Source organism: Pseudomassariella vexata (assembly GCF_002105095.1).
Source record: "Pseudomassariella vexata strain CBS 129021 chromosome Unknown BCR38scaffold_4, whole genome shotgun sequence".
In the NCBI taxonomy this organism is placed as follows: Eukaryota; Fungi; Ascomycota; class Sordariomycetes; order Amphisphaeriales; family Pseudomassariaceae; genus Pseudomassariella; species Pseudomassariella vexata.
Genome location: NW_024467959.1, coordinates 2,908,958 through 2,935,227, shown reverse-complemented (window position 1 = coordinate 2,935,227; position 26,270 = coordinate 2,908,958). Strand labels below are relative to the sequence as shown.

General features: G+C 49.4%; 5 protein-coding genes across 5 annotated transcripts; all 5 read left to right on the top strand.

The window, feature by feature from the left end:
* Window positions 1-6,033: 6,033 nt before the first annotated feature.
* BCR38DRAFT_511123 (uncharacterized protein) lies at window positions 6,034-7,818 on the top strand (the record flags this gene model as incomplete). The annotated part of the gene is made up of 1 exon (XM_040865025.1): window positions 6,034-7,818. The coding sequence occupies one exon, from the start codon at window positions 6,034-6,036 to the stop codon at window positions 7,816-7,818; it is 1,785 nt and encodes a 594-aa protein (XP_040718404.1).
* Window positions 7,819-10,010: 2,192 nt separating this feature from the next.
* BCR38DRAFT_164490 (Alpha/Beta hydrolase protein) lies at window positions 10,011-12,556 on the top strand. The gene is made up of 3 exons (XM_040853802.1): window positions 10,011-10,562; window positions 10,615-10,784; window positions 10,837-12,556. Exons 1-3 carry the CDS (start codon window positions 10,352-10,354, stop codon window positions 12,292-12,294), a joined length of 1,839 nt encoding a protein of 612 aa, XP_040718403.1. The 5' UTR covers window positions 10,011-10,351; the 3' UTR covers window positions 12,295-12,556.
* A 195-nt stretch (window positions 12,557-12,751) lies between these two features.
* On the top strand, window positions 12,752-15,730 carry BCR38DRAFT_511115 (uncharacterized protein; the record flags this gene model as incomplete). Its single annotated transcript, XM_040865024.1, has 3 exons — window positions 12,752-13,004; window positions 13,065-14,672; window positions 14,805-15,730. 3 exons carry the CDS (start codon window positions 12,752-12,754, stop codon window positions 15,332-15,334), a joined length of 2,391 nt encoding a protein of 796 aa, XP_040718402.1. The 3' UTR covers window positions 15,335-15,730.
* Window positions 15,731-17,491: 1,761 nt separating this feature from the next.
* Window positions 17,492-18,939, top strand: BCR38DRAFT_428128 (zinc-binding dehydrogenase). The gene has a single exon (XM_040859878.1). The coding sequence runs from the start codon at window positions 17,766-17,768 to the stop codon at window positions 18,810-18,812; it is 1,047 nt and encodes a 348-aa protein (XP_040718401.1). The 5' UTR covers window positions 17,492-17,765; the 3' UTR covers window positions 18,813-18,939.
* Window positions 18,940-19,354: 415 nt separating this feature from the next.
* BCR38DRAFT_407714 (ankyrin repeat-containing domain protein) lies at window positions 19,355-24,512 on the top strand (the record flags this gene model as incomplete). Its single annotated transcript, XM_040858199.1, has 4 exons — window positions 19,355-20,375; window positions 20,421-21,258; window positions 21,309-24,401; window positions 24,440-24,512. 4 exons carry the CDS (start codon window positions 19,355-19,357, stop codon window positions 24,510-24,512), a joined length of 5,025 nt encoding a protein of 1,674 aa, XP_040718400.1.
* Between the last annotated feature and the right edge of the window lie 1,758 nt (window positions 24,513-26,270).

The following is a 26,270-nucleotide window of genomic DNA, read 5'->3' as shown; positions in this document are numbered from 1 at the left end:
ACTAATACAACCCTCTTGCCTGTTTTTCCAACACTCAACTACTCACCTCCACCTCACTAAAGCCATCCATCCACGCGTTCCAATAGGTCAAGGTAATCACAGCAGTACCCTCCGTATCGGCAGGCCAGGACCTAACTTGAACAGCCCTTGTCCATTCCAAAGAATCCACTGCGCCACATACAAAATCTCTTCGCGGTCTCTCTCCATGGTAGCCGATTTTAAACGCACTCTATGGTGCAAACCGTGCAAAATTAGTCCCTGGAAGAACCACCCCAACCTCCTGGAGATTGGCCATGAAAGCTTGGAACCTAAAATAGTGAGACAGAGAACCATCCCTTCGTCGTCATAGTCCTCTGGGCCACCACTAGTGGACACTCCAAAGGCTTATTATACGTGCTAGTAGAAATTATGGGCTGCGTAGGCGGGTTCATGTGGGTAGTTCAGACCGGTGCTATTCATACATATATTCACTACCTCTGATGCGGATGAACTGCTTCTACCAACTATCCAAACTAGTCTTGCGAACTTCAGATTTGAGCCCCAGGGATAGCACACTTCTTTGCAATTTTCCTTGCCTTTAATCATAGGTTTTTCCTTTCGCCCTACTACTTTTGCCCCCTCCGTCTCTTAAATATTATCTTCAATTCAAAAGAAAAATCAATAGGGAGTGCTAATATGGAAAATTCTAAATATTATGCAACTCTTCAGATCTCGAAGTGTGTACGTCCTATGATATGAATTACATGCCCTTTGTGCCAATTCTGATTACACTCGCGAACCAATAATTCTTGTATATAGTTAGGGCGATATAACCCAAAACTGATATTCACTATAAAGAAAGAAAACAAAAAATGAAATCAAGTCCACGCTAGCCAGCCTTCTGATTATCGCAGATGCTCATTTTCTTCTGCCTCAGGCCGATGCCATATTTGCCATCGGAGACGTCATCGGACTTTTCCAGTTCTTTTTAGTCGATACACTAAATGACCACATATAAATGCGAGATTCTTCCCTCCCGCGTCCAAAGACAGGATTATGTGGACTTGGCTGGGAAAATAAGGCTCAAATTCTGAGGTTGCTTCGTGGCTAGTCCAGTGGGACGAAGAACCTGACAGTTCCCTAGTGTCTCCTTTTGTTTCTTGAAGCCCGACGGTTATGAGCTTCCCGCGGAAGTCCTCACTCCTCTATTTACATCGTAACCTGAAAATTAGGGCAAGCTCTTGGCCACAGCTCATGGTATACTATGAGAGACACACAAGGTTTGTGTGTACTTTGTTATTCAAGTACCAAGAAATTGTGAAATAATCACATTATTGTGTTGGATATGTCACAGAGGTGGCTTGTAAGGATAGATGTATATATATCAAGTCAATTTTGAGGCGTTTGGACTTTTTAGCAAATTCGATGATGAGAGATCTAGTTTCTTTCATAATTTGGGATGCTCCCAAAACGTGGAGCAGATTCCTCTCTACAAGTAATCGAGTGTGGTGGTTTCGTACCTCAAATAACTAATACGTAATGGTACATCGTACTCGATACGAACTGCATGTGTAAATACAGAAAAGAGGATAAAATATATGATACGAGAAACCTACAGATACTAAATAGAGACAGAGAAACCATAATAACTACCTGATTGCGTCCCATCAGAACCAGGTCCAGGGCGTGTGGTAGGCCGACGATGGCATGGAAGGAGAATACACGCAGATGGCAGCAAAAATGAAGTTCAACACCGCCGCCCACAGCCACGCCGGAGACACAGGAGGGGATGGGAAGCGTGGTTAGCCGAATGGTCCGTAGGCTGGCGAGAAAGTCCCGCGTCTTAGCTGTACCCATGGCCTTTCGTTCTTTCTTGGCTTAGTTCTTGTAGCATATGTCGTGCTATGGAATTATTTGCCTTGGAAAGCTGCAGCTGGATGATTACGGCTTGGGGCTCCTGGATGTGGGCTACGACTATGGACGAGAGATTTTTCGTGTTGCTGTCATGGAGGATATCTTGCGTCTCTGTCTTGGGTGCGTCAAAGGCAATCTCCACAGCACGAGTTATGACTGGCAATTCTAAGTCGTCCCGACGGAGAGCAACTTGTGGATGGGCTTGTGTGACGGAATAGATGTGTGATTGCAATGACGGCCAATCGCAGCATCGTCCCTTTGGTCCAGTTTGGTGAAACGACAGAAGATGTCATCTTCCAAGAGACACTTGAGTGTATTCTGCTGTTCAGTGACCATGAATTCATACCTCCCGTCTGGTAGCCTAGGCATGACGATGACGGCTCCGGCGATGGTGCCCCGGGTCAGCGTCCAGGATCTCTTGCTGAAAGAAAGACATATCTGCCGCGTTTATATAACCATCGAGATAGGGTCTCGAAGAGCCTGACCGAAGCCTTCAAAGCAGAGAAAAACACACCATCGTCAGCATAAGAAACTGCTGGTAACCACCACCTCACATTCATGACACTGACTTAGTTATTGCTGATTCGCTCGCCGGCTAGTTTTCTGGTCCCGCCAGCTAAATCTTTTCGGTGGCTTACACAGCACTTGATTTGTTCACTTGCTAAGTCTCTGCCATCAGCAATGGCATTATACAGTGTAGCAATGCAAAGCCCGGTTACTGTGAGCCTCTATCCGCCGCCAGCCTGGAATCTCCAAAGAAGCAGGCTAGCTTTGTGTTATCATGTTAGAAACCTGCACCACCTAAAGTGGTACAGACGTATGCCACCATTCGCTTCAGCCTGCCGTGAATTCTGCAGTCAGCACCTTGGGCTATAATTTATGCGGCATGAATTGATGATGTATCACAGAATCCTGCACCAGTACAGGAATATACCTGAGGCGCAACCGTGGCGGCTAGGCCGCTCAACCTTGGCTTTATCGAAAGTAGAGGGTCCAAGACAACCTATCTTCATCACAATGTACGCAAGCAAAGGGAAAATCCTGCAACAGATGCCGCGTAGGGATGTCGAGAAAGTACGCAACGTGGATAAGTGGATGCTTGTAATGCTCTCAAGAATCATGAGACTTCTGGATGATCAGTCTCGTTTCCGTGTCGTCTGGTACCTGGCGTAACTACTCAAATAGGTAGAATGTCCGTGGTGGTTCGTGCATAGCCTACCAGCACTAGCCTAGATTTCCTATCCACAGCACACAACAATCTCTCTCTGTATGCCCCAACATAAGATAAAGTCTGGATATGAATCCAAACCTACTACGCGCATGTCGAAGAGATGATCTAAGTAGCCAGAGCTATCCTCGTCCAGCATTTCTAACGATGAGAACAATTAATTTGTGATTGTGGCCAAATTTCCTGCATTGTCAGATGTCGAATCCACCGTTCTCTGCGTTCCGCGAAATGATCGTGACATGGTTCCACGAGCATCAAAATAGCAAAAGTGGCAATTACAAGTGCCCGAAAGATTAACAAGGGCTGTCGAGGCAAGTAGGGGAGGGTTTATAATAAATAATATTAAATACGTCGTAGGGTTTATAAATCATGCCAAGAAGATGAACTCCATTTAGTGTTTACCAAGCTTTTATTAGCTCTAACTAGCTTGCATACAAGCTTTCTACGCTGCAAGTCGTGCCTGAATCTAGAGTCCCTCTACGTGCTAATCCTACCTGGGGAACTCGGAGTTTTATTGATGGCCAAATACGGCAGATGGGGTAAACTAGGATCCACGCTCCCGCTTACAGTCAAGCTCAATCTATATCGTGCCTATCCGCTAGCTCGCCCTCCTTTGAAGTCTTCCTGACGGTGTTAATTTTCCTGACCTGTCCACTCGAGCTGCCATGCAAGCTCTTGTAGCGCATATGCCCTGTTGCTCACGCCACTGCACAATCTATGAAGAATCCCAATATGGAGGACGGCTTGGGTGGCGGCGGTAGCAAATATGCTTCCCTTGTTGAATATATCGAAGTGCTGCGCGCGATACTCGTGCACCCAACGCCTCTGACCCCGACACGGCCCCGAAGCTGCTCAGCCCTGCCACGGTTGACGCTCTGTTCTCTCCCCAGTTGAGTTCCTCGAGCCGCGTTCCGGCTACGCCTGCTACTAGTGATCTAGCTTATGACGTAGGAAGGCGTCAAGGGGCTTTCAAATAGCGCACATATGTACTATGGTCACAGTTAGGGAATTCAGGTTCAATAAGCGATCTATCCATCTCGTAACTATCACGCTTACGATAGATATTCTTAGTAGCCTGATAAGTACTCGTATTTTAGTAGGTCGTATCATATTTAGAATACGATAAAGACGCCCTTAAAGCCTAGTTCTGTTAAGGATTACAGGTATATATAAAGGACGAGGTAACGAGGATGGATCGACCAAAGACTTCATGGGCCCTATGCAGTAGGTTATACGAATACAGCGAAATAACGATAACCGCAGAGACAATAACTTGAATAATGATTGATACTTCTCTACTACGGGACTTTATGTAAGACCTTGATGCGTGCACCTAGGGGGGAGGATGCTATAATGCAGTAGTGCGCAACGTTATAGTATCTAATTGAATGGGATTCACCTAACCAGTGGGTCCCCCTACCTTTTCGTATCAGACCTATAGATCTCGACGCTACTAGATATAATAAGCATAAGCCCTAAGGAAAGGATTATGTTAACTATAGTAAAAATGGATAGAGACTACTGTTAACCAAATAAAGATTAATAACCGGTCTCTAAAGGGCAATGCTACCTAAACCTTTATAGTGATAACACCAATAAATATACTATACGCTAGTGTAGAACAACTAACAAAAGGTAGAAGATAAAGAAACTAGTAATAGGGAATGAGAATATAATCTAGATGGTTGCTAATTTTGGGTTTAGCAATTTTAGCCTGGGAAACAGAATGAGCCTCTGTGTTGCGCCAAGATTGCATACCATGCTCTCCCACTACACCCGCTAGACCAACAACAGCTCCGCTCACTTGCGAAGATGGAAGTTCTCAAAGAAAAAGACTCGCATTTTGCATTTGGCTGCTCCTAATCCATGATAGTCAACTCTCCACCAGCTCACTCAAGAATTGGGAAAGGTCGGCCTAGACTTCCACCATCACATGTACTTCCTTCAGCCACGTACGTCGATATACGAAGTTCATTCCCCAAGAGTCCGAGACAGTTAATCTTACCATGCTTCGTACGGAAAACTGCCCCCTGGGTTGAAATACGAGCTCGACCTTTTGGTACAGTCCTACCAGACACCTTGTCTTGTAAATTAATCAACATTGCCATGAACTCGCCGGTATTGGGCTGACTGCGGCGCTGCCATATGGTCTTGACACAAAACGGTCGCGCAGGGTGAATCTTGTAGTCTCACAAAAAAGCTACCTGATAACTGGGCTGGAACGCCGATGCAAGCTGAAACTTTTGGCGACATATTACAAGCCCAGTTCCGTGGCACTATGTAGATTTATTGGTCTCAAGTCATGTAACTTGCGAGTTGCTTCAGCTTGAACATGCAACGCCACTTTGCTGTCCTGACAGGATTCTACTTGAGTATAAATCTATGACCATGGTTCTGCACCTAATCTGGACTGGCCGATGTTGTTAACTACCTTGATCACCATTCCAGCGTGGTGAAATCTGCCGTTCTTTACTCACATTCGCTTTTGAACTTTCGACGCCATGTTGCATCCGATCATAACCAGGCCATATTGGCTTTTTGCAAGTCTCATTCTGCTTTCGATAGGCGTGAAAGCAGATTGCCATGCAGACAAGTATTGCGATCCCATTCCTTTTCCTGCCAAATGTCCCAACTAACCATGAATTACTAGTTGCCAACGTGCGCTTTTCCCGTGCGAATCGCCACAGGCCATATCAGAAGCAGCAGCCTTCTGTTCATCAGTTAATGCTGGGGCTTATATGTACGCAACGAGCTACCCTACCCGAGCAACGGACGCATGCGGCACGAGCATACAGCCATATATCTCCGCTTGCAGCTGTGGGAACAGTTGCTCAACTGCTACTGGAACCTTGTCGACGTCTTTTACGGCCACAGCAACAATATCTCCAGGCTCTGGAACACTTACCACGACAATGTCAACAACAAATAGCAACGGGTCGAGCGATTCGGACTCGGGCAGCAGAAATTCGACGGGTTCTTTGTCAAGCACTTGCACTGAAACACAGACCACATCGATGGGGACTGGCTCGAGATCTGCCACTGATTCTTCGTCAGCAACAGGAACCTTGACGAGATCTCTCTCGTCATCTAGATCCAGGACCACTGGCACAGGGACTTCTCACATGACGCAAGATCCCAACCAGAATACCTCACATACGCAGTCTGGAACAGAGACAATTAGCGGCGGCACTCGTACAAGGTCCACATCGTCATCCAGCGCATCACGAACTACCAGTTCAACCGAGGATCCGAACGTTAGTTCATCAACAGACACGACCTGCACGACAACGCACTCAAACACAGAGACTGGTCGATCAACCCATAGCCTGAATATAACTTCATCTACAAGGACTGGTACTTCTGGTGATACCCAGAGCAACACTGCAAGTTTAATTTCTGCTACAACATCCACAGCCTCTCAAACATTCACGGATAGTACAACTGGATCTGGGACAGAAAGTACATCATGCACTAGTTCCCATTCGGGGACCACATCATGCACCACGACATTGACGACACAGACACGCCGCACAGGGACAAGCACGAGGGCTAGGACAACTGGAGCTTCGGATGATGCATCAGGATTGACCACATCGACAAGTTGTACTTCGACACATACGGGATCAGCTGGAGCTTCTGCCGAACAGTCAACCACTTCAACAAGCTGCAATTCCACATTGACCGCAAGTGTTCCATACACAAATTCCACTACATCATGTACTACGACGCTGTCAACGACGACCCGCGTTGACCGTCCCACTCTTTCGATCTCAGATCCCAACTCCACAATCTCTTCAAACTCCTTCATATCAGCGACCACGGCGACTTCGCCCCCCTCCTTGAGCTCAACATCCCCAACACTTTCAATTAGAACCACTAGTAACTCAGATGAAACCTCCTCGACAACCACAACCACCACCTCCACAACCACAACCACAACCACAACCACTATCTCCTCCTCCACCACAGCCTGCATCACAGGGCTCTCCTATAACTCCCTCCTCCTGCCCAACGGCGACTTCGAAAATGGCCTCTCGCGCTGGGACCTTTCCATTCCAGACCCCTACGCCAAAGCGCGCCTATCCACGCCGGGCGCGAACTCGTCCTGCACCGCGTTCGAAGCCTCACTGAAAAGCAGCGAGATGACTGACGATCTCCGATCAAGCGTCAAGATCACCACGGACACGGACTCCATTAACGAAGGGAGCCGGTACCACCTCTCGTTCTGGTACCGCTTCGAGACTGTGAACAACGCCGTTATCACAGCTGAGATCAATTACGTGCCTGTGGTTAGTGTCAATGCTTCGACGGTGCATGATTTGCTCTGGCAGCGGGCTGAGGCGTATTGGGTTGCTACCGATGGGGCGGCAAGCTTGAGGTTCGAGTTTTCGATGCCGTATATGCAGAGGGCAGGGAGGATGTGGATTGATCGTGTGAGGATGAATCAGGTGGCGGATTTGCCGGTTCCTGTTTCTGCTTCGCCGGACTCTTCTACTTTGTCGGCGGCTACCACTGAGAGTACTTCGGTATCGACTTCGGTTTTTATGACTCTGTTGACCTCGGCGTCTACTTCGACCTTGACCGCGGCATCTACTTCTGTGGTGACGAGCCTGGCTAGTAGCGTCGTTACGATTTCGGGTTTCAACATCACAACTGGGGCTACGGCAACGGCAGCACCGACTTTGAGGATGTCGTAGTGGACTAGGCTTTCTTAGGTTCCATTCTCTCACCTCGCTTGACAGTCTTTCCATTTCCTTGATATTCTTTTCGTTCCCTCTTCCATGTAATGGATGAACTCTATTGTGGATTATTGAAGAGATGGTATATTTGGGGCTGTTTACAATTATTCTAGATGCATTATCTGTAGCTACCTCTATATATAGTGTAGTTATATATTACTCTTGCAACACTGGCATGTAGTATGCGGGACCTTGATGTCTACCATTCTGTACGTACCGTGATTAAACATTCGCAAGTGACCGTCACATCGCCTCTATCCCACGATTTCCGTTCATTTTCACACCTAACTCTTACACAGGATACCATAAAACTGACAAAATGACCCTAAAACATTTGCCCTATTGCTTTATCCGACACTTGATGGTCCCTCGGATATTTGCGTACCTTGTCTCATCCTCTGCTTGAAGTGGACAATAACATCAACGGTGCAACACCCATGTTTTGTCAATCCACAACACTGCGGCATCAGGCTACTAATTAACATGCGGCGGAAACTCGCGCTCGGGGGCAGTAGCTTTCCTGCGCGACGATGTTCTTGTCCCGCTGAAGACACTCCTCTGCGAGCTATGCCGAAAAGGTGAGGGGCGGCTAAAATCTGGGGCGGCAGTGTCGGTCCCGGCCTTTCTGAGTGACTTGATCATCGGACTTCTAGACTCGTATATCCAAATTATCGAAGACACACGAAGATATTAGAGGGTCCACCATCTCCAAATCTCCATGGGCTACCGCTTGATGCACCCCAACGCCTTCACATGGGTAACTACGAATGAACCAGCCGCAATCAACATCGTGACAACATTACTATAGGCTTTTTCGTCATCTAAAAAGGAAGCTTCGCTGCTGTGCAATGCACAATCGATAGTAGAGAGACCCGTGGGGAGGGGGGTTGAAATGGGACTGGTTGTTCGATTCAGCTTCCGATTTGTGTATGTCTGCATCCTCTGATTCAACCTTCAATGGTCTGAAATCAAAATATATAGATGACGTATCATGCAGTAACCCCCAAGGAATATTGGGTACGCACCCATCGCAAGAGCGAAGTAAAATGCATTTGACTCGACTAGACTACGTCTTAGGGCCGAAAAATGCTCAGTATAGTAGTGGTGGCCATAAAGTGGTTTTAATTGAGGATGATTCGTCTATAAGGGCGGATCATGACCGACAGTAAAGTTGGCCAGAAGGGTTCTCACCACCTGACAACATTGGTTACAGCTGACTCTCAGTCACGGTGCTAAACGCATTGCAACCTACGTAAAATGGCTCGTCATAGTTCTGTAGCCGATGGTCTGCACACACCCGTCTAGGGGCTGCTAGCTTCATAGGCCACAACAGCCATTTTGATCCTGCAACCCCTGTGTTATCAGCGCCGTGCGTAAGCAAGAGCCCAAACACTTCTTCGCGCCGGAATAGGACCGCCCAGTAAGCACGGTCACATTCAACCTCCACGGGGAACTCAATACGCCATTTCATGGCCGCCGGTGGCCAAGTCTCCCCATTCCGCATCATGCGTGTTTGTCAACGCGTCCATCCGTAAACTGAAATAGGTCGTATTGACATCAGCATTGCTATCAAGCGGTGGAACGCCCATACAGTTGCTTTGGATTCTTTCCTCGTATGGAAGGCAGCTATTTATCATTTATATTGAGCTAAGGTGCGATGGAAGTCATTGGAAGAGAACTTGTTCTAGTCTCCAGATCCCGTGTTGGAGTTCACCAAATGGGTATCAAAAATGGCAGAACCATAGGTTGCATAAGGGTTAGCCCGATATTCCAACTTAGTAAACTATTATCTCCTGCCATTTTCCACCGTCTATGTATACTTCGAAATGAGATATCTACCGTGCGACTCATCTACCACTCACCCGTCGTCTAATGACAGGCAGACACAACTCGTCACACACCCGTCCCCGCAATCTCCCCAACCCCCCTGCCCCATCCCCGCGTCGTCAATTCTGCCTTAATTTTCTGCACTCGCAGAATGCATCCTTCCAATGCGGAGCGGCCAATTAGCTATGCATTGAGTGGTTGGTTTCCTCCATCGAGAGGCGCAGAAACCTGAGAAAGATGGTGCTTGCAGGCGAAGGTAATAGCAGCAGGGTGGTACGCAGCAGCGGGGTAGTAGGTAGCTCATTGGTAACTAGGTAACCAAGTAATGCTTCAGAACATGGCGACCAGGCTGTAGTCTGCTCTTACTGTAGATGGCTTCCTCTTCAGACCATGACGGACTGCACAGCACATCACTTGTCGTACTCGTACAGTGAAGAACACTGTGTGCCGGCACCTTTTTCAGTCCTATGTTATGGTAGGTCATCGGCATCTCGTGCCTGATTAGACTACCTAGCCTGCAGCTTTCATTTTGAAACGCTTCTCTTACCATCCTGTTTGGTCTTTGGTGCGCCGAAAATCAACGCTTGCGCTTGAATATACACTACTTTGGATCCAGTATTGCCATTGCCATCGATAATCGTCAACCTCGCGTCCGCCCCTCGCTATGCTGTGGCCTCCAGCCTTCATCAGCCTGGCACTGGCATTGGCCGCGGCCACGGGCGTCGAGGCCTCCAACTTCAAGCATAGCTGGGAGCACATTGCTGAGGTGCACGAGCGCATGGACGAGAAGGTCGATCCGCGCAACTTCATAGCTGCCCGCGACTTCAGCGACAAGCGCCAGCTTGACTCCAAGTTCTTGAACGATAACACATCTAGTATGCCGTCCTAGCCCCGCAGAATGACCACACGGTGCTAACATAACCACAGAGTTCGCTGTTAATGGCAGTAAGCTACCCGATATCGACTTTGACATTGGAGAGTCGTACGCTGGGCTGCTGCCCATCGGCCAATCCAATGACACCGAGCTGTTCTTCTGGTTCTTCCCTTCTACCGATGGCTCTGTGACAGAGGAGATTGTCATCTGGTTTACTGGCGGTGTACGACTCCACGCTCCCACCCGGGACATTCTCTCTACTGACCGTTTCGCAGCCGGGATGCTCATCCATGTCGGGTCTTTTCGCTGAAAACGGACCAGTGACCTGGATAGCCGGCACCTTTGCCCCTGTTCTTAATCCCTGGAGCTGGCACCGCCTGAGCAACGTCGTCTGGATTGAGCAACCGGTGGGGGTAGGATACACGACCGGCACCCCAATCGCCAACAACGAAGACGAGGTAGCTCAACAGTTCATGGGATTTTGGAAAAACTTCGTCGACACCTTTGGCATGCACAACTACTCAATTTATGTCACTGGTGAGAGCTATGCCGGACTGTATTGCCCGTACGTCTCGAGCAACATGCTGGACGCTGCCGATCCCGAATACTTCAACGTCAGCGGCATGTTGATCTACGACGGTGTGTACAGTGATGGTGGGCCCTCTGAACAGATCCCTTTGGTGCCCTTCGTCGACTACTGGGGCGGTCTTTTCCCATTCAATGATTCGTACCGGGAAAGTATCCACGAGCGCCATGAGAAGTGCGGGTACCAGGATTACCTCGACAAGTACCTCGTCTACCCTGCGTCCGGCCAGCAGCCTTCCATCCCGCCCGGCGTCTCAGATAATTACTCCAGTTACCTGGACGGATGCAATCTCTTCGACGACATCTACTCAGCCATCTTGACCATCAACCCCTGCTTCAACATCTACCAAGTCGCCGCCGGCTGCCCGCTTCCCTACGATCCCCTCGGATTTCCCGCCGGAAACGAGTACACACCTCCCGGTGCACCACCGGTCTACTTCAATAGGTCCGAGGTCAAAGAGGCGCTGCACGTCCCCCTCGACAGCGACTGGGCAATTTGCAAGGGCGGGATCCTTAGACCCGACTACTCCCTCCCTTCACACGAGCACGCCATTCCCAATGTCGTGGACAAGACGCAAAATGTGATGCTGGTCCACGGTGCCCTAGATATGGTCCTGCTCGCCAACGGGACTCTCCTGGCCATCCAGAACATGACCTTTGGCGGCAAGCTCGGGTTCGAGGAGCAGCCCACCAAGCCGCTGTACGTCCCCGCGCACTACGACCAGAGCCCGAGCACCTGGGCCGGGTCTGGCATCTTGGGGACGGCGCACACGGAGCGCGGGTTGACTTACGCTGCCGTGGCGCTGTCGGGTCATATGGTGCCGGAATACCAGCCCAGTGTGGCGTATCGACAGCTCGAGGTGCTGTTGGGGAGGGTGGAGAATCTGCAATCTGTGACGCCCTTTACCACGGATACGAACTCGACGGAGCAGCCCACTTCTGCGCTTGGATTGGGGACCGGACCGCAATCATTTGCTTCCGCAGCAGGCAATGGAAGCAACTCAGGGTCCGGGTCCTGCAGTAGTGGAAGTGGAAGCCAGGGTGGGAACTCCACTGTTACCAACGCTGGGTCACAGATGGGAGTCACGAGCTGGATGCAGATTGGGGTGCCTGCTTTGTTGGTGTATGTCTTTCAGGAGCTACTTTAACGACGTATTACATCACTATAGCAGTACAGGTAGAAGTTATTACAGTAGATGGCAACACACCGAACATACTCGTTGCTTGACCAGGTTTTGAGCACCGTTGCTAGCAGGTGACTTACAATGGAGCAAGGAATCAAGGCGCGTCAAGTGGGCATGTGTAACGAGCCCGCAGTTGATTGTTATTCATCTGCCACAAAGAACCATTACATTAGGTCACAATAAAAGTTCTCCATATCATAAAAGAAAGTTCTGCGACTCGATCATTCGGAAAAGAATTTACGTGAGGAAGACAAGAACTACCCCGCTGTGACCAGACTCGCGTACCCCACCAACACCAAGTCAATTGCTTATCACGACGTCAACAACCTGGTGGGGTGCGAACTTTTGCCGAGATCTACACCATCCTTCCAACGGTCTACAACGGCGCAAAGCATATTGCGAGCTACAATCCTTCAAGATGATGTCGGCGCAGCTCCAGGAGTCGGCCTCCAATCCGCCTTCTCACGACCCATCGGCTAGGTCAACGCCGGCCCCTCCGCCTGAGGTCACGCGACCGCCTATGCGAAATGCAGCCGCCGTCAGCAAGAGCCCATACGTCCAGTTGCAAAAGGGCAGTGATGTGCGATGGCAGCTCTTCAGCGATGAAGCCATTGAGCGCGCAAAGTCCGAGAACAAGCTGATATATCTGCATATTGGGTTCAGTGCTTCACATTGTAAGGCTAGCTTGGTCACCAGCATGCTTCAACATGATTCAGGTCTAACGGGGGCAACAGACTGCTATCTCATGATGCAAGAGTCCTTTACCAACCGCAAAGTCGTCAATCTCCTGAATGAGCGCTTCATTCCTATTATCGTCGATCGAGAGGAGCGGCCCGACCTCGACCACATCTACATGAACTACATCCACTCCCTCAACAGTGTTGCCGGACATCCGATAAATGTCTTCTTGACCCCCGAGCTGGAGCCTGTATTTGGGGGCACATATTTCCCCGGTCCTGTAAGCCAACATGGCACAATCGCATCTACTAACGGTGAAGACCTAGCCGACTTCTTGTTCCTCCTTGAGAAGCTCCAGACCATGTGGCCGGATCAGGAGAGCCAGATTCGCCAAGACGGCAAGAAAAACGTCAGCGAACTGCGCAAAATGGTTGATGGTACACTGGGTCGGTCCGATGGCGGCGATGTGGATCTCGACCAGCTGGAGGAGGCTTATGCCAAAATATCCAAGGACTTCGACCAAACGTACGGTGGGTTCATCCATATACCCCCGAATGCATCAACGGATTTGGCCGGAAGAGTCGATGTGGTGCAGCTGGAGGAAGTCTACAACTACATCAAGAAGACGCCGAAATACCTCACCTCCGCCAAGGTATCCTTCCTTCTCAGAGCGACGTGCTTCCCACGACCCGTCGTAGATGTTGTAGGCGATCAGCTTACTGGGCTCGTGTCGACGTTCGCGCTCAACGGATGCCTGCGGCCCATGAATGCCGGAGGTATTCATGATCAACTCGGCGGCGGTCTCCACCGGTGTTCTACCAGTAGAGACTGGTCACTGCCGAGTTTCGAGAAACTGATGTCCGACAACGCCCTCATGCTAGGTGTCTACTTGGACGCATGGCTGCTTCTCAAAGCTACCAAGGCTGCCGAATTCCGTGACATTGTCTTCGAGATGGCCGACTACCTGACGAGCGCGCCGATAATGCTGGAAAGTGATGGGTTTGCGACGAGCGAGGCAGCAGATTCTTCCGACCGGAGAGGCGACAATAATATGCATCACGGCGCATATTACCTGTGGACCAGAAAGGAGTTCGACGCTGTCATTCGAGACGAACAGGAGAGTGCAATTGCGGCGGCGTACTGGGATGTCCAGCAGCACGGCAACGTTGACAGGAGTCAAGACCCGCACGATGAATACCTTAACCAGAACATCTTACGGACGGTCAAGAGCCTCAAGGAGTTGAGCCTGCAATTTAGTATTCCAGAGGAAGAGGCATTGAAACGAATTGACTCTGCGCGACGGAAATTGCGCGCCTTTAGGGAGTCAGAGCGCGTGCGGCCTACTGTCGATGTAAAGGTCGTCACAGCCTATAATGGCATGGCCATTAATTCTCTATCCCGAACAGCCGCTGCCTGTATCTCTGTCGACGGGGAAGCGGAGAGAGGTGCTAGATACCTCGAAGCTGCAAGGAGGGCCGCTGTCTTCATCAAAAGCAAGCTCTGGGATCCAACAGAGAAGACGTTGTACCGGATGTATTACGATGGCGGACGAGCAGATACCAAGGCTTTCGCGGAAGATTATGCCTTCTTGATTGAGGGTCTTCTGGAACTGTATGGTGCTACAGTGGATGAGTCTTGGCTTGAGTGGGCGGATGAACTGCAATGTGAGTGATCATTCTGTCGTCAGTGCTCGGGAAGGCGGGGAGGGGTGGGAATATTTTGGACAAATTCATGGATGAGTTTCACCTCGAAGTCAATAAGCCAATGTCATGGCAGGAAGTACTGACTGAACGCAGCAATCCAAATCAAACACTTCTACGACACCCCTGCGATCTACAACCATGCCATTCACAGCGGTGCTAGATGCGGCGCCTTTTACTCCACAACCCAAGATGCTCCGCACATCCTCCTGCGTATCAAAGACGCCATGGACACCGCCCAGCCCTCAATCAACGCTGTCTCGGCATCGAATCTGTTCCGCCTTGGCTCACTTCTAGACGACCAAAACTACACTAGCCACGCCGTTGAGACAGTCAACGCCTTCGAGGCTGAGATACTTCAATATCCATATCTCTACCCGGGACTGCTGTCGTGCGTCGTGTGGTGGAAACTGGGAGGACAGCGGTGGATCTCCAACGGTTCGGCAGACCAGGAAAATATCAAGCAGTATCGCCTGGCTCCGCGGGGTATTTTGTGGACGATGTTGTATGCTAACCCCTCTAGTGGTTTCTTGAGACGGAGAAGCCGGACACTGGTGGAGAAGTTGGCTGGGAAGAAGGAAGGGGTTTACTCATTGGATAAGGTAGGAGAGTTACAGCAGGTTTGAGAGTAGAATATCAAGGTATAACAATGGTGCTTTTTTCGCTGGATAAACCGAAGACATACGGACTTGACATGAACTGAGTATGAGCGTGAGCACGACCATGCAGAATGGGTTTGCATAGCGGTTGGATAATGGACGAGCTTGAGCATATTGATCAAGAAATATAGTCTGGTTCATTTGAGTTGCCCTGCTAGGTGCTCTTGATGGAGTTTGGGCAGGCAGCGTGGTTTGGTTGGGTTGATTGGATGGCCGCCGGGAGTTGGGGCCACCCAGGCGTTCTGCACATATCATACCGTTATGACTCTCGCATTTCTGAATTGGAATGAAGAGAAATTGATGGTTGATTCGGTGCTTTACCCTCCAAGAAAGTCCAAAAGACAAAAGGAAATTGAAACAAACTGCAAATTGCAAGGCCCAACTCAGGCCATAGACGAGTCGCGACATCTCCGTTGCCCAAATTAACCTTGTCTTCCAGGGTGAAGAGAATATGGAGGCATGAGTACAGAATTCTGAAAGGGCTCATCAGCAGGAGTAGCTGGTTCTCAACAGCTTCTTGTTCAGTGCCAAGGCCGAGGTGAGTTTGGTTTCTAGTACTTTGAGGCTTGACATTGTGAGACTCGGTGAGGAAAGGGCTCCTGATAAACAAGGGAAGTGGGATGATAATCGAGCTTTTGTTGGATGTGCAAAGGGGCAACTGATGGTGCAGTCTCTGATAGTCAACTTGCTTTTCTCTTCTGTCTTCTGTCTTCTGACAGCCAGACTTAATAACCGTGTTGTTCATTGTTGGCCCATTTGAACAACAGGCTTCGATATCTAGCAGTACCATACATCCTCCCTATCTTGCCCTTCACCACTAAACATGCTATGGTACGATAGTATCATCCAATCCTCTTCATCCTTGGCTTAAGCCCGACTGGATCATGAATCACTTGTTCACCACTTCCCTATCCCTGTACGACTCAGCTAAGCTTGTCTCATACCGATCAAACAAAGCAGCGACAATCTTGAAAGTCTCGACCGCAGCAAGATTTTGCGCGATGCAGTTTCGTGTCGCCACCCCAAAGCTCAACTCACATAACCGCACCTCAGCCGTACTGAGAAAGCAGCCTCCGACTCGCCTCCTTTTTCGTAGCGGAGCCACAGTTCTGGTCTAAACACCTCGGGCTCGAGAAACTAGACGCTGTTTTCTGTGCGGTTCATGATATCGGGATTGCTGCAATCATAAATCTGGGGATGACGACGACGAACTTGTTAAAGCACTTGCAGTCCCAATCTCTTAAGCACAAGACGATATGGCTCTGCGATATATCATTGCCAAAACCAATGTCATCAACAACCAAGGTGATTCGAACTGCCAGGATTGGGGGTTGGGGAAGCATCATCTAATTTGCTTGGTCAGGGGCCCATTGAAATGAGAACATATGATCGAGTGTAGGATTACATGGCTGACATGATCATTGACGGAGTCTAGAAGGAGATTATGGTAAATTAACTGGACACTCAAGTATTCCGTAAGTTGCCTCCACGATTCAAAGGTGGTGGCAGAAGGTGCTAAGGTGTGATGAGAGGCATACTAGATGCTCATACTGGCACGTACAGCTCCAAAGCCTTTGTATCTAGTCTTTGCAATTCATTGCCCTGGGGTATAAGTTGAAGCCACTTGAATTATTATGGAAGACGAGGGAAGTCAGCCAATCGCTGGGGTAAGCTCAACTGCCAAATAATCCTTACGACTGAATATGGTACGATGAGTTTTCCACGCTGGAAAAGAATATTCATGAGAAACCTACCATTTGTCATATTCATCGATTTCTTTCTACGCGAATACCCACCTGTGTGGCAGTAAGAGCAAGAGTACGGTGGAATTAGCAGCAAGATTGAAGGCGACTGATGTTCCAGCTTACCAATGGACTTGAAGCATGTGGATTTCTCCATTTATGGTGATATCCCGTTTGTGCGCATACCTCAGATGGTTTGTGGTATAGATGATCCTGCATTTAACGTTTGGTAGATTCATCTGTAGCAGTTGCTAGATTAGAGGCATCTAGCCATAGCATGTCCACAGCAACTGTAAACATGTATTTATTCCCGAACCCCATAGAAATGCAATCTCCTCATATGCTTATGTATTCAAGCTGCAATTGTATGAGGTAAAAAAATGCGTATATGAAGCGCAGCTTATAAATACCAGCATATGTAAGCGTAACATGACCCCCCTCCACAAGTCATTGAGGTCGGCCAAACTTTAGTTACACCCTCTATTTCTAATATCAAACTTCCGGTCGTAGCCACTTATAGCTGACCTGTTTCACCATATATAAGGCGATTCTCCTATCCAATTCAATTTCATCCTTCGCTTCCAATTAAGCACCACAGTTTATTCTCACGGGAACCGCATCACAAACCCTTCACGGACACACACCACCGCGCCAAGATGGCAAACATGAAAGCCCTCATCAGCGCCGAAGGCAAGACCGCCTCCGTAAAATCCATCCCCATTCCCACGCCTGCCGAAGGCGAAATCCTTGTCAAAGTGCACTATGTCGCTCAGAACCCTGCCGACTGGAAAGTCATGGCCCAAGTCCCCCCCGGCCGCATCATTGGCTGTGACTTCGCTGGCACTGTATCCCATCCCAACGGCTCTTCATGGCGCGAGAACCAACGTGTCGCTGGGTTCGTCCAGGGCACCGCCGTGAACCCCACTCGTGGTGCTTTCGCCGAGTATGTCGTCGTGGAATCGAGTCTAGTCTATGCCATCCCCGACAAATTGAGCTATCAGGACGCCGCTGTGGTCCCGCTCGCTTTCGCCACGGCAATCCAGGCTCTGTTCCAGCGCCTTAAGCTGCCCGAGCCGTCTAAGCCCGCGAAATCGGCGTTTCCGGTGCTCGTCAACGGGGGTACTTCGTCTGTGGGGAAGTATGCAGTCCAGCTAGCCAAGCATGCGGGTTTGTTCGTCGTGGCTACGGGCTCAAAGCGCAACCATGAACTGCTCGCGTCATATGGCGCGGATGTGGTTGTGGACTATAACGACACCGACTGGATCGAGCAGATCCGCAAGGCGACGCATGACGGGCTTGAACACGCGTTTGACTGCATCTCTGAGCTCGAGACCACCAAGGCCATCGCAGGTGCCCTGTCATCGAAGAAGGGGGGCCACATCGTCACCATCCTCCCGCGTAAAAGTGTCGAGCTCGACCCCGCACACAGCCAGGTTCGTGTGGAGTCTACCATCGTGTACACCGTTTTTCAGCGGACAATCCAGTACGGCGCGTTCGACAACTGTGGGAGTGAGACGCCGGAGGATAAGGCGTTTTGGGAGAAGTATTTGAGTTTGCTGCCGGAGTACTACTTGACGTCGGGAACTATTAAGCCGAATCGGGTGAAGGAGTTTGGCGGGATAGAGGACATTCTGAAGGGCTTTGAGTTGCAGAAGGAGGGCAAGGTTAGTGCGGAGAAACTGGTCTATAAGATTGCTTCTTGAGCTTTCTGCAGTATCAGCGAAGATATATAGCAATTCTTTGGACAGCATTCACAAGTGATGATGACATTCTGAGCCGAGTATATGGATAGAAAGAAAATCCCACGCCACACTTGAAATCTGCGCTTGCTACTAATCAGCACCTCTGTGGGATTGGTGCATAAGTTTTGTATAATATCCCCTGGCAGGACCGCTCTTATCCGGTAAGTTCCGGACCAGCACTTGCGGTTGATACGACACTTAGCGACCAGAGCGGGGCTGAGTCGAAGACGGTATGGGTTGCACAGCAAGTGGAAGCAGGGAGGGAAGATGCATCCAGTGTGGCAATGTAGCCGAGTCATCTTGTTCTACTAGCTGCACGTAAGCAAGGCTGCAGGTAGGCAGTGCTGCCGCTTGTTGGCGACCGTAGCAAGGATTCCAGGGATGAAGATGCTTATAATTGAGCCTTGGCCGCTCCAGGACAACTTCCTTCCAGAACGAGTCAGTCTTCACATTATTGAACCGCTATTAGTACGCCCAATTACTATTCTGCTTCGCCTTCAGTAATGGCTACCTCCAAGGCTTTGGAAAGCCGCGACCAGTACACTGTTGGATGGATTGCAGCTTTGCCAATCGAGCGAGCGGCTGCAACCGCCATGCTCGACGAGCAGCACAAGAAGCCTCTCGATTTCATCCAGCCACCGAATGATACGAACTCGTACACCTGGGGCCAGATTGCGGAGCACAATGTTGTTATCGCATTGCTGCCCCTGGGAGTCTATGGAACAACCTCTGCCGCGACGACTGCAACGCATATGCTCTCCTCGTTTCCTCAGATCCGCGTCGGCCTCATGGTTGGCATCGGAGCGGGTATTCCTCGACCCGACCAAGAAATCGACATTCGGCTCGGTGACATCGTCATCAGTCAGCCATCCGGTAGAAGCGGCGGCGTTATCCAGTACGACTTTGGAAAAGCTAAGACGGGAGACCGATTCGAGCGTACAGGATCCTTGAATTCGCCACCTCAAGCTCTCCTCAATGCATTAGCTGCGCTCCAGGCCCAGCATGAGTTCGGGTCCAAAATTCCAAAGATTCTGCAAGACATGCTGGAGAAGCATCCTCAACTAGCAAGAGCAACCCCAAGAAAACCTAGCTACGCTTACCAAGGACGAGAGCACGATAAGCTATTTAATCCAGCGTACGAACATACCCAGGGCAAGAACTGTGACAAGTGCGACTCAGAACAGGAAGTTAAACGCGAGGAACGCGAGCTACTTGATCCAGAGATCTACTACGGCCTTATCGCTTCTGGAAACAAGTTGATAAGAGACGTCACTACAAGAGACTCTATCCTGAGTGAGCTTGATGACAATTGCATCTGTTTCGAGATGGAAGCAGCCGGCCTGATGAACAACTTCCCCTGCATTGTAGTGCGAGGTATTTGCGATTATGCTGACTCACACAAGAATGACCGTTGGCAGAGATATGCGGCTGCAACAGCTGCTGCATACGCAAAAGAGTTTCTAGGTGTCGTCCCTGGGGAAGATGTGGAGAGGACGCGGAGAGCAGCGGAAATGATCGAGAACAGTGCGTACTCTGCTCCTTCTTAGCACTCAGTAATAATTTGGATAGTTTCATACAATGTAAAGGAAACAAAGGACGGTGTCGAGAGGTTGTCCTTGCAAACCCGACAGCAGAAAATTGACAAGTGGTTGTCTCCATCACATCCGTCAACGAATTACAACAAAGCTACAGACCAACGTCACCAAGGCTCGGGTCAGTGGTTTCTTCAAAGCGAGGCATATTTAGCGTGGAAAAAAGAGCAAAACTCGTTTTTGTGGCTCCATGGTATTCCTGGATGCGGCAAAACGATCCTCAGTTCCACTGTCGTCGAGGATTTGGAGAGAAGCGAAGCCTGCTCTCAAACCCTCCTTTATTTCTACTTTGACTTTACCGATAGGGATAAACAGTCTCTCGAGGACGCAGTACGCTCTCTCATCAGTCAGCTTTACTACAGGAAGGAGAATGTCCGAAGGCACCTCGACTCACTCTACTCCTCTTGCGAAAATGGAAAGCGGCAGCCAAACATAGCATCACTGCGTACAACCTTACAGAACATGATTCAGCAAGCTGATGAAGTCTGGCTTGTTCTCGATGCGCTAGACGAGTGTCCAATACGGTCGGGATACCCAACTGGCGGACTACTTCCGTGGATTCACAGCCTTCGAGACACCCAGATGAATGTTCACCTTCTTGTTACAAGCCGACCGGAACAAGACATTGAGTCTACTATCGAGAAGTGGGCCCGCAAAGAAGATATCATCCCCATACAGGGCGATTTAATAGCGGAAGACATACGCGCATATGTCCGCACAAGAGTCAGAGAACACGAAGGTCTGAGCAGGTGGAAGTCAAGACCGGATATACGAAGCGAGATCGAAGTTGCTCTAATAGAGAAGTCTAATGGAATGTAAGACCTGTCGAGCGTATTTTTGCGGTTAAGTTATTGAGACTATCTAGGTTTCGATGGGTTTCTTGTCAGCTTGATGCTTTGGAAAAGTGTTGCGACCCCAGGACTTTACGAACAGCACTGAACACCTTGCCGAAAACATTGGACGAGACGTATGCTCGAATACTGAAAGATATACCGCATGAGCACCTGGGTCACACAACCCGGATTTTGCAGTTCTTAACTTTCGGTGAACGACCCTTACGAATTACCGAGGCTGTTGATTTAATCACGGTAGATACGTCAAACACGCCTAGGTTCGATCCAAAGAACCGAATGCCAGTTCCAAAGGAGATATCGAGGTACTGCTCCAGCTTAGTAGTTATCACGAGAAGAGACAGCTACGATGAAAAACAGATGGTCCCTGAGATACAGCTCGCGCATTTTTCAGTTAAAGAATACCTAACCTCAAACCGACTGGAAAAGGATATCAGTAAATACTTCGAGGAGACCTTTGCTAGAGCCGCTATCGCAGAGATCTGCCTAGGATATTTACTAGAGTTGGATCAGAACCTCACAACTAAGGAAATACGGCAATCATTCTCATTAGCGCAGTATTCAGCGCAGTACTGGATAAGCCATGCTGTGGTAGCCGAGAGCTGTAGCCACACAGTGCGTACTCTAGTAATGGAGTTGTTTTCGCATGAAAGCACCTACGAAACTTGCTACATGTTATACAATCCCGACATTCGGTGGAATAACGACCCTAGTAAAGATGATTTAGCATTTCCATTATACTACGCTTCGCTGGCTGGGCTAATATATGCCGTTCAGAGACTAATCGAGAAGAACGCCGACGTTAACGCCCAGGGTGGAGAATACGGCAATGCCCTCCAAGCTGCTTCATATAGAGGACACGAGAAAGTGGTTCAGATACTACTCGAGAAGAACGCCGACGTTAACGCCCAGGGTGGACCCTACGGTAATGCCCTCCAAGCTGCTTCATCGGAAGGACACGAGAAAGTGGTTCAGATACTACTCGAGAAGAACGCCGACGTTAACGCCCAGGGTGGACCCTACGGTAATGCCCTCCAAGCTGCTTCATCGGAAGGACACGAGAAAGTGGTTCAGATACTACTCGAGAAGAACGCCGACGTTAACGCCCAGGGTGGACACTACGGCAATGCCCTCCAAGCTTCTTCATCGGGAGGACACGAGAATGTGGTTCAGATACTACTCGAGAAGAACGCCGACGTTAACGCCCATGGTGGATTCTACGGTAATGCCCTCCAAGCTGCTTCATATAGAGGACACGAGAAAGTGGTTCAGATACTACTCGAGAAGAACGCCGACGTTAACGCCCAGGGTGGAGAATACGGTAATGCCCTCCAAGCTGCTTCATATAGAGGACACGAGAAAGTGGTTCAGATACTACTCGAGAAGAACGCCGACGTTAACGCCCATGGTGGATTCTACGGTAATGCCCTCCAAGCTGCTTCATTGGGAGGACACGAGAAAGTGGTTCAGATACTACTCGAGAAGAACGCCGACGTTAACGCCCAGGGTAGACCCTACGGTAATGCCCTCCAAGCTGCTTCATATAGAGGACACGAGAAAGTGGTTCAGATACTACTCGAGAAGAACGCCGACGTTAACGCCCAGGGTGGATACTACGGTAATGCCCTCCAAGCTGCTTCATTGGGAGGACACGAGAAAGTGGTTCAGATACTACTCGAGAAGAACGCCGACGTTAACGCCCAGGGTGGACACTACGGCAATGCCCTCCAAGCTTCTTCATCGGGAGGACACGAGAATGTGGTTCAGATACTAATCGAGAAGAACGCCGACGTTAACGCCCAGGGTGGACTCTACGGCAATGCCCTCCAAGCTGCTTCATATAGAGGACACGAGAAAGTGGTTCAGATACTACTCGAGAAGAACGCCGACGTTAACGCCCAGGGTGGATTCTACGGCAATGCCCTCCAAGCTGCTTCATCGGGAGGACACGAGAATGTGGTTCAGATACTACTCGAGAAGAACGCCGACGTTAACGCCCAGGGTGGACTCTACGGTAATGCCCTCCAAGCTGCTTCATTGGGAGGACACGAGAAAGTGGTTCAGATACTACTCGAGAAGAACGCCGACGTTAACGCCCATGGTGGATTCTACGGTAATGCCCTCCAAGCTGCTTCATATAGAGGACACGAGAAAGTGGTTCAGATACTACTCGAGAAGAACGCCGACGTTAACGCCCAGGGTGGACCCTACGGTAATGCCCTCCAAGCTGCTTCATCGGAAGGACACGAGAAAGTGGTTCAGATACTACTCGAGAAGAACGCCGACGTTAACGCCCAGGGTGGACACTACGGCAATGCCCTCCAAGCTGCTTCATCGGAAGGACACGAGAAAGTGGTTCAGATACTACTCGAGAAGAACGCCGACGTTAACGCCCAGGGTGGATACTACGGCAATGCCCTCCAAGCTTCTTCATCGGGAGGACACGAGAAAGTGGTTCAGATACTACTCGAGAAGAACGCCGACGTTAACGCCCAGGGTGGAGAATACGGTAATGCCCTCCAAGCTGCTTCATCGGGAGGACACGAGAATGTGGTTCAGATACTACTTAATAAGGGGGCCGATCTCACAGTTACAAATAGTACCGGGTGGACGCCACTGAATTTAGCCTCAGATAGTGGACACGTCGAGGTGGTCAAATTGCTACTTGAGAAGGGAGCCGACGTACGAACCACAGACAGACACTGGCAAACGCCTCTTATATTATCCGCGTCAAAAGGACATAATGCTGTAGTAGAGCTACTACTTACGCGACATGTCAACATCAATGGGACTGACGTTCTTGGGAAATCAGCACTACTATGGGCTGCAAAAGGGAATCACAAAGAAACAGTCCGGATACTACTTTCACAAGATGGTATAAATCCAGACTTAGGAGATAATAAAGGCCGCACAGCACTCTCTTGGGCAGCCGGTAAGGGTTATGAAGGTGTAATGGAACTTCTACTTCAGAACCAAATGGTGAAAAAAAATTCACGAGATGGGAATGGTTGTACGCCCTTAATATGGGCTGCCTGGAAATCCTATGCAGGCGCAGTGGAAATGCTTGTTCGCTACGGTTCTCGTCCCTGCCATGCAGACAGAGACAGGTTAGTCTTTCAAGCCGCCATGTTTATGACAAGTGAAGGATTCGAGGAGTTTATGGGGATGGTGGGACTTACAGAAGACCAAGACCTGTTTGGGCTGCAAGCTCTATTTGATGATATAATGGCCGATGAGGGCTGCGACCCAAATAGCGCTGATGCGTGCACCTAGGGGGGAGGATGCTATAATGCAGTAGTGCGCAACGTTATAGTATCTAATTGAATGGGATTCACCTAACCAGTGGGTCCCCCTACCTTTTCGTATCAAGCGCCCTGTGAGGTTTTCCATTTCAGTAGAAGATAAGCATCGGCAACACTGGTTTGAAGGATCTTATTGTAAGGCACACCCACTGTCATCCACTGCAGGTATGTAGAAATATAGTTCGAGGGATAGGTCTGATCGATCCTTTCTTCCAAAAGTCCATGAGTCCTAATAGAGAAAGTCCACCACTACTGCTTCCTTCTCATCGCGTCAAATCCCATGTTTACCCACAGGAAATATACAACGAGAAAATATTGTTCTGTGAGGATCGCAGTTAGGGCCGGATTTCGAGAAAATATAGTAACACCATTTCCAGAGAGGGTGGACTGGGTCAAATATGCAGATAACCTTTTCAAGATGCGAGACAGTATGACGGAGAGCATGGAATCCATCACATCAATAATCCAAAGGAAAGCTAATATAAAGGCGGAAGAATCGTTACGACGTTATTATACTCGTGATACGTGAACCCATGGGGGGTTACCCTATAGCTATAGATAAGATAGATTAGAGCTATAAAAGAGCTCTGCCAGGCCAGAATAGCTGACCTGGCCATCCTTTCCCAATACAACAATTCACACCCCATATGCACTCGCATCAACTCGGCAGCAGAGAAGGAAAGTTTAAGTATTTAAGATAATTCTCATGAAGGGAGCCGAAGCAACATAGCAAGCAAAGACGTATGATGTGATGTGCCCTATCCTAATCTAGAGACGATGGGGGGAGGTAGTGGAAGGCTGTCTGATTCTCGCGAGTGGGGCTTATGTGTCAGGGTACGGCTAGACCGAAGGCAATAGTACAGAGTGATGGGGAGTAACGGGCGTCCCTCCTACGTAGCACCTGGTGGTCACTGGCGGTCTCAGGTAGGGGTGCCCACGGTGATGCATTGATCTCTACTCTCCCTCTATCTTCTTCCCGGGCCTCCGCCCCTTACATAGATAGCTAGAACCCGACGTCGGAGCCGCGGAGCACTAGTTTCCCCGATTGTTCCGCAAACCAAGACTTCCATATCGTGTCATGACTCGCACATTCCTACACCAGAGCCCCACCGGTGTCCCACCGGTGCCTATGGCATTCTGTTCTCTGACATTATGTGTGTATGAAAACGGTTAAGTTGTATACTCCCAGGATTAAATGGCTGATAGAATGCAGATAATCAATGACCGCGAGTTCGCTAAGTTGCGAATACCTGTCTGATTCCGATCGGCTGGCATTCTAGCTACATAGAAGGTTAAGAAGGTACAGGTACTAAATAGGCTGCGGGTCCTTTTCAAATACAAACGCGTGCCCCTAACCTTATGTGCCTTGTGTAACGAAACCTCTAATAGTCTAGCTACGTAAACCACTAAAGAGTCTGCAAGGGTTTGTGCTAGTAAGTAAGTCCTGCTGCGGAGTCCTCAAGCAATAATATCGGGGTCTGACGTATGGAGTATAGTGCTTTGGGTAACTGAAGTATTCAAGTAGGGTAGTCGGGAATAGAGTCGTCAAGGCAGTTTGCCTCACCAATGGGTTAGATTGATGCTTAGATTGATCACTGAAGTAGAGACTGTCTATCTATGAAATGCCTGGGAGTCCTGTCCCTTATATATCCATCTCTCCTTCACTGATCTCGT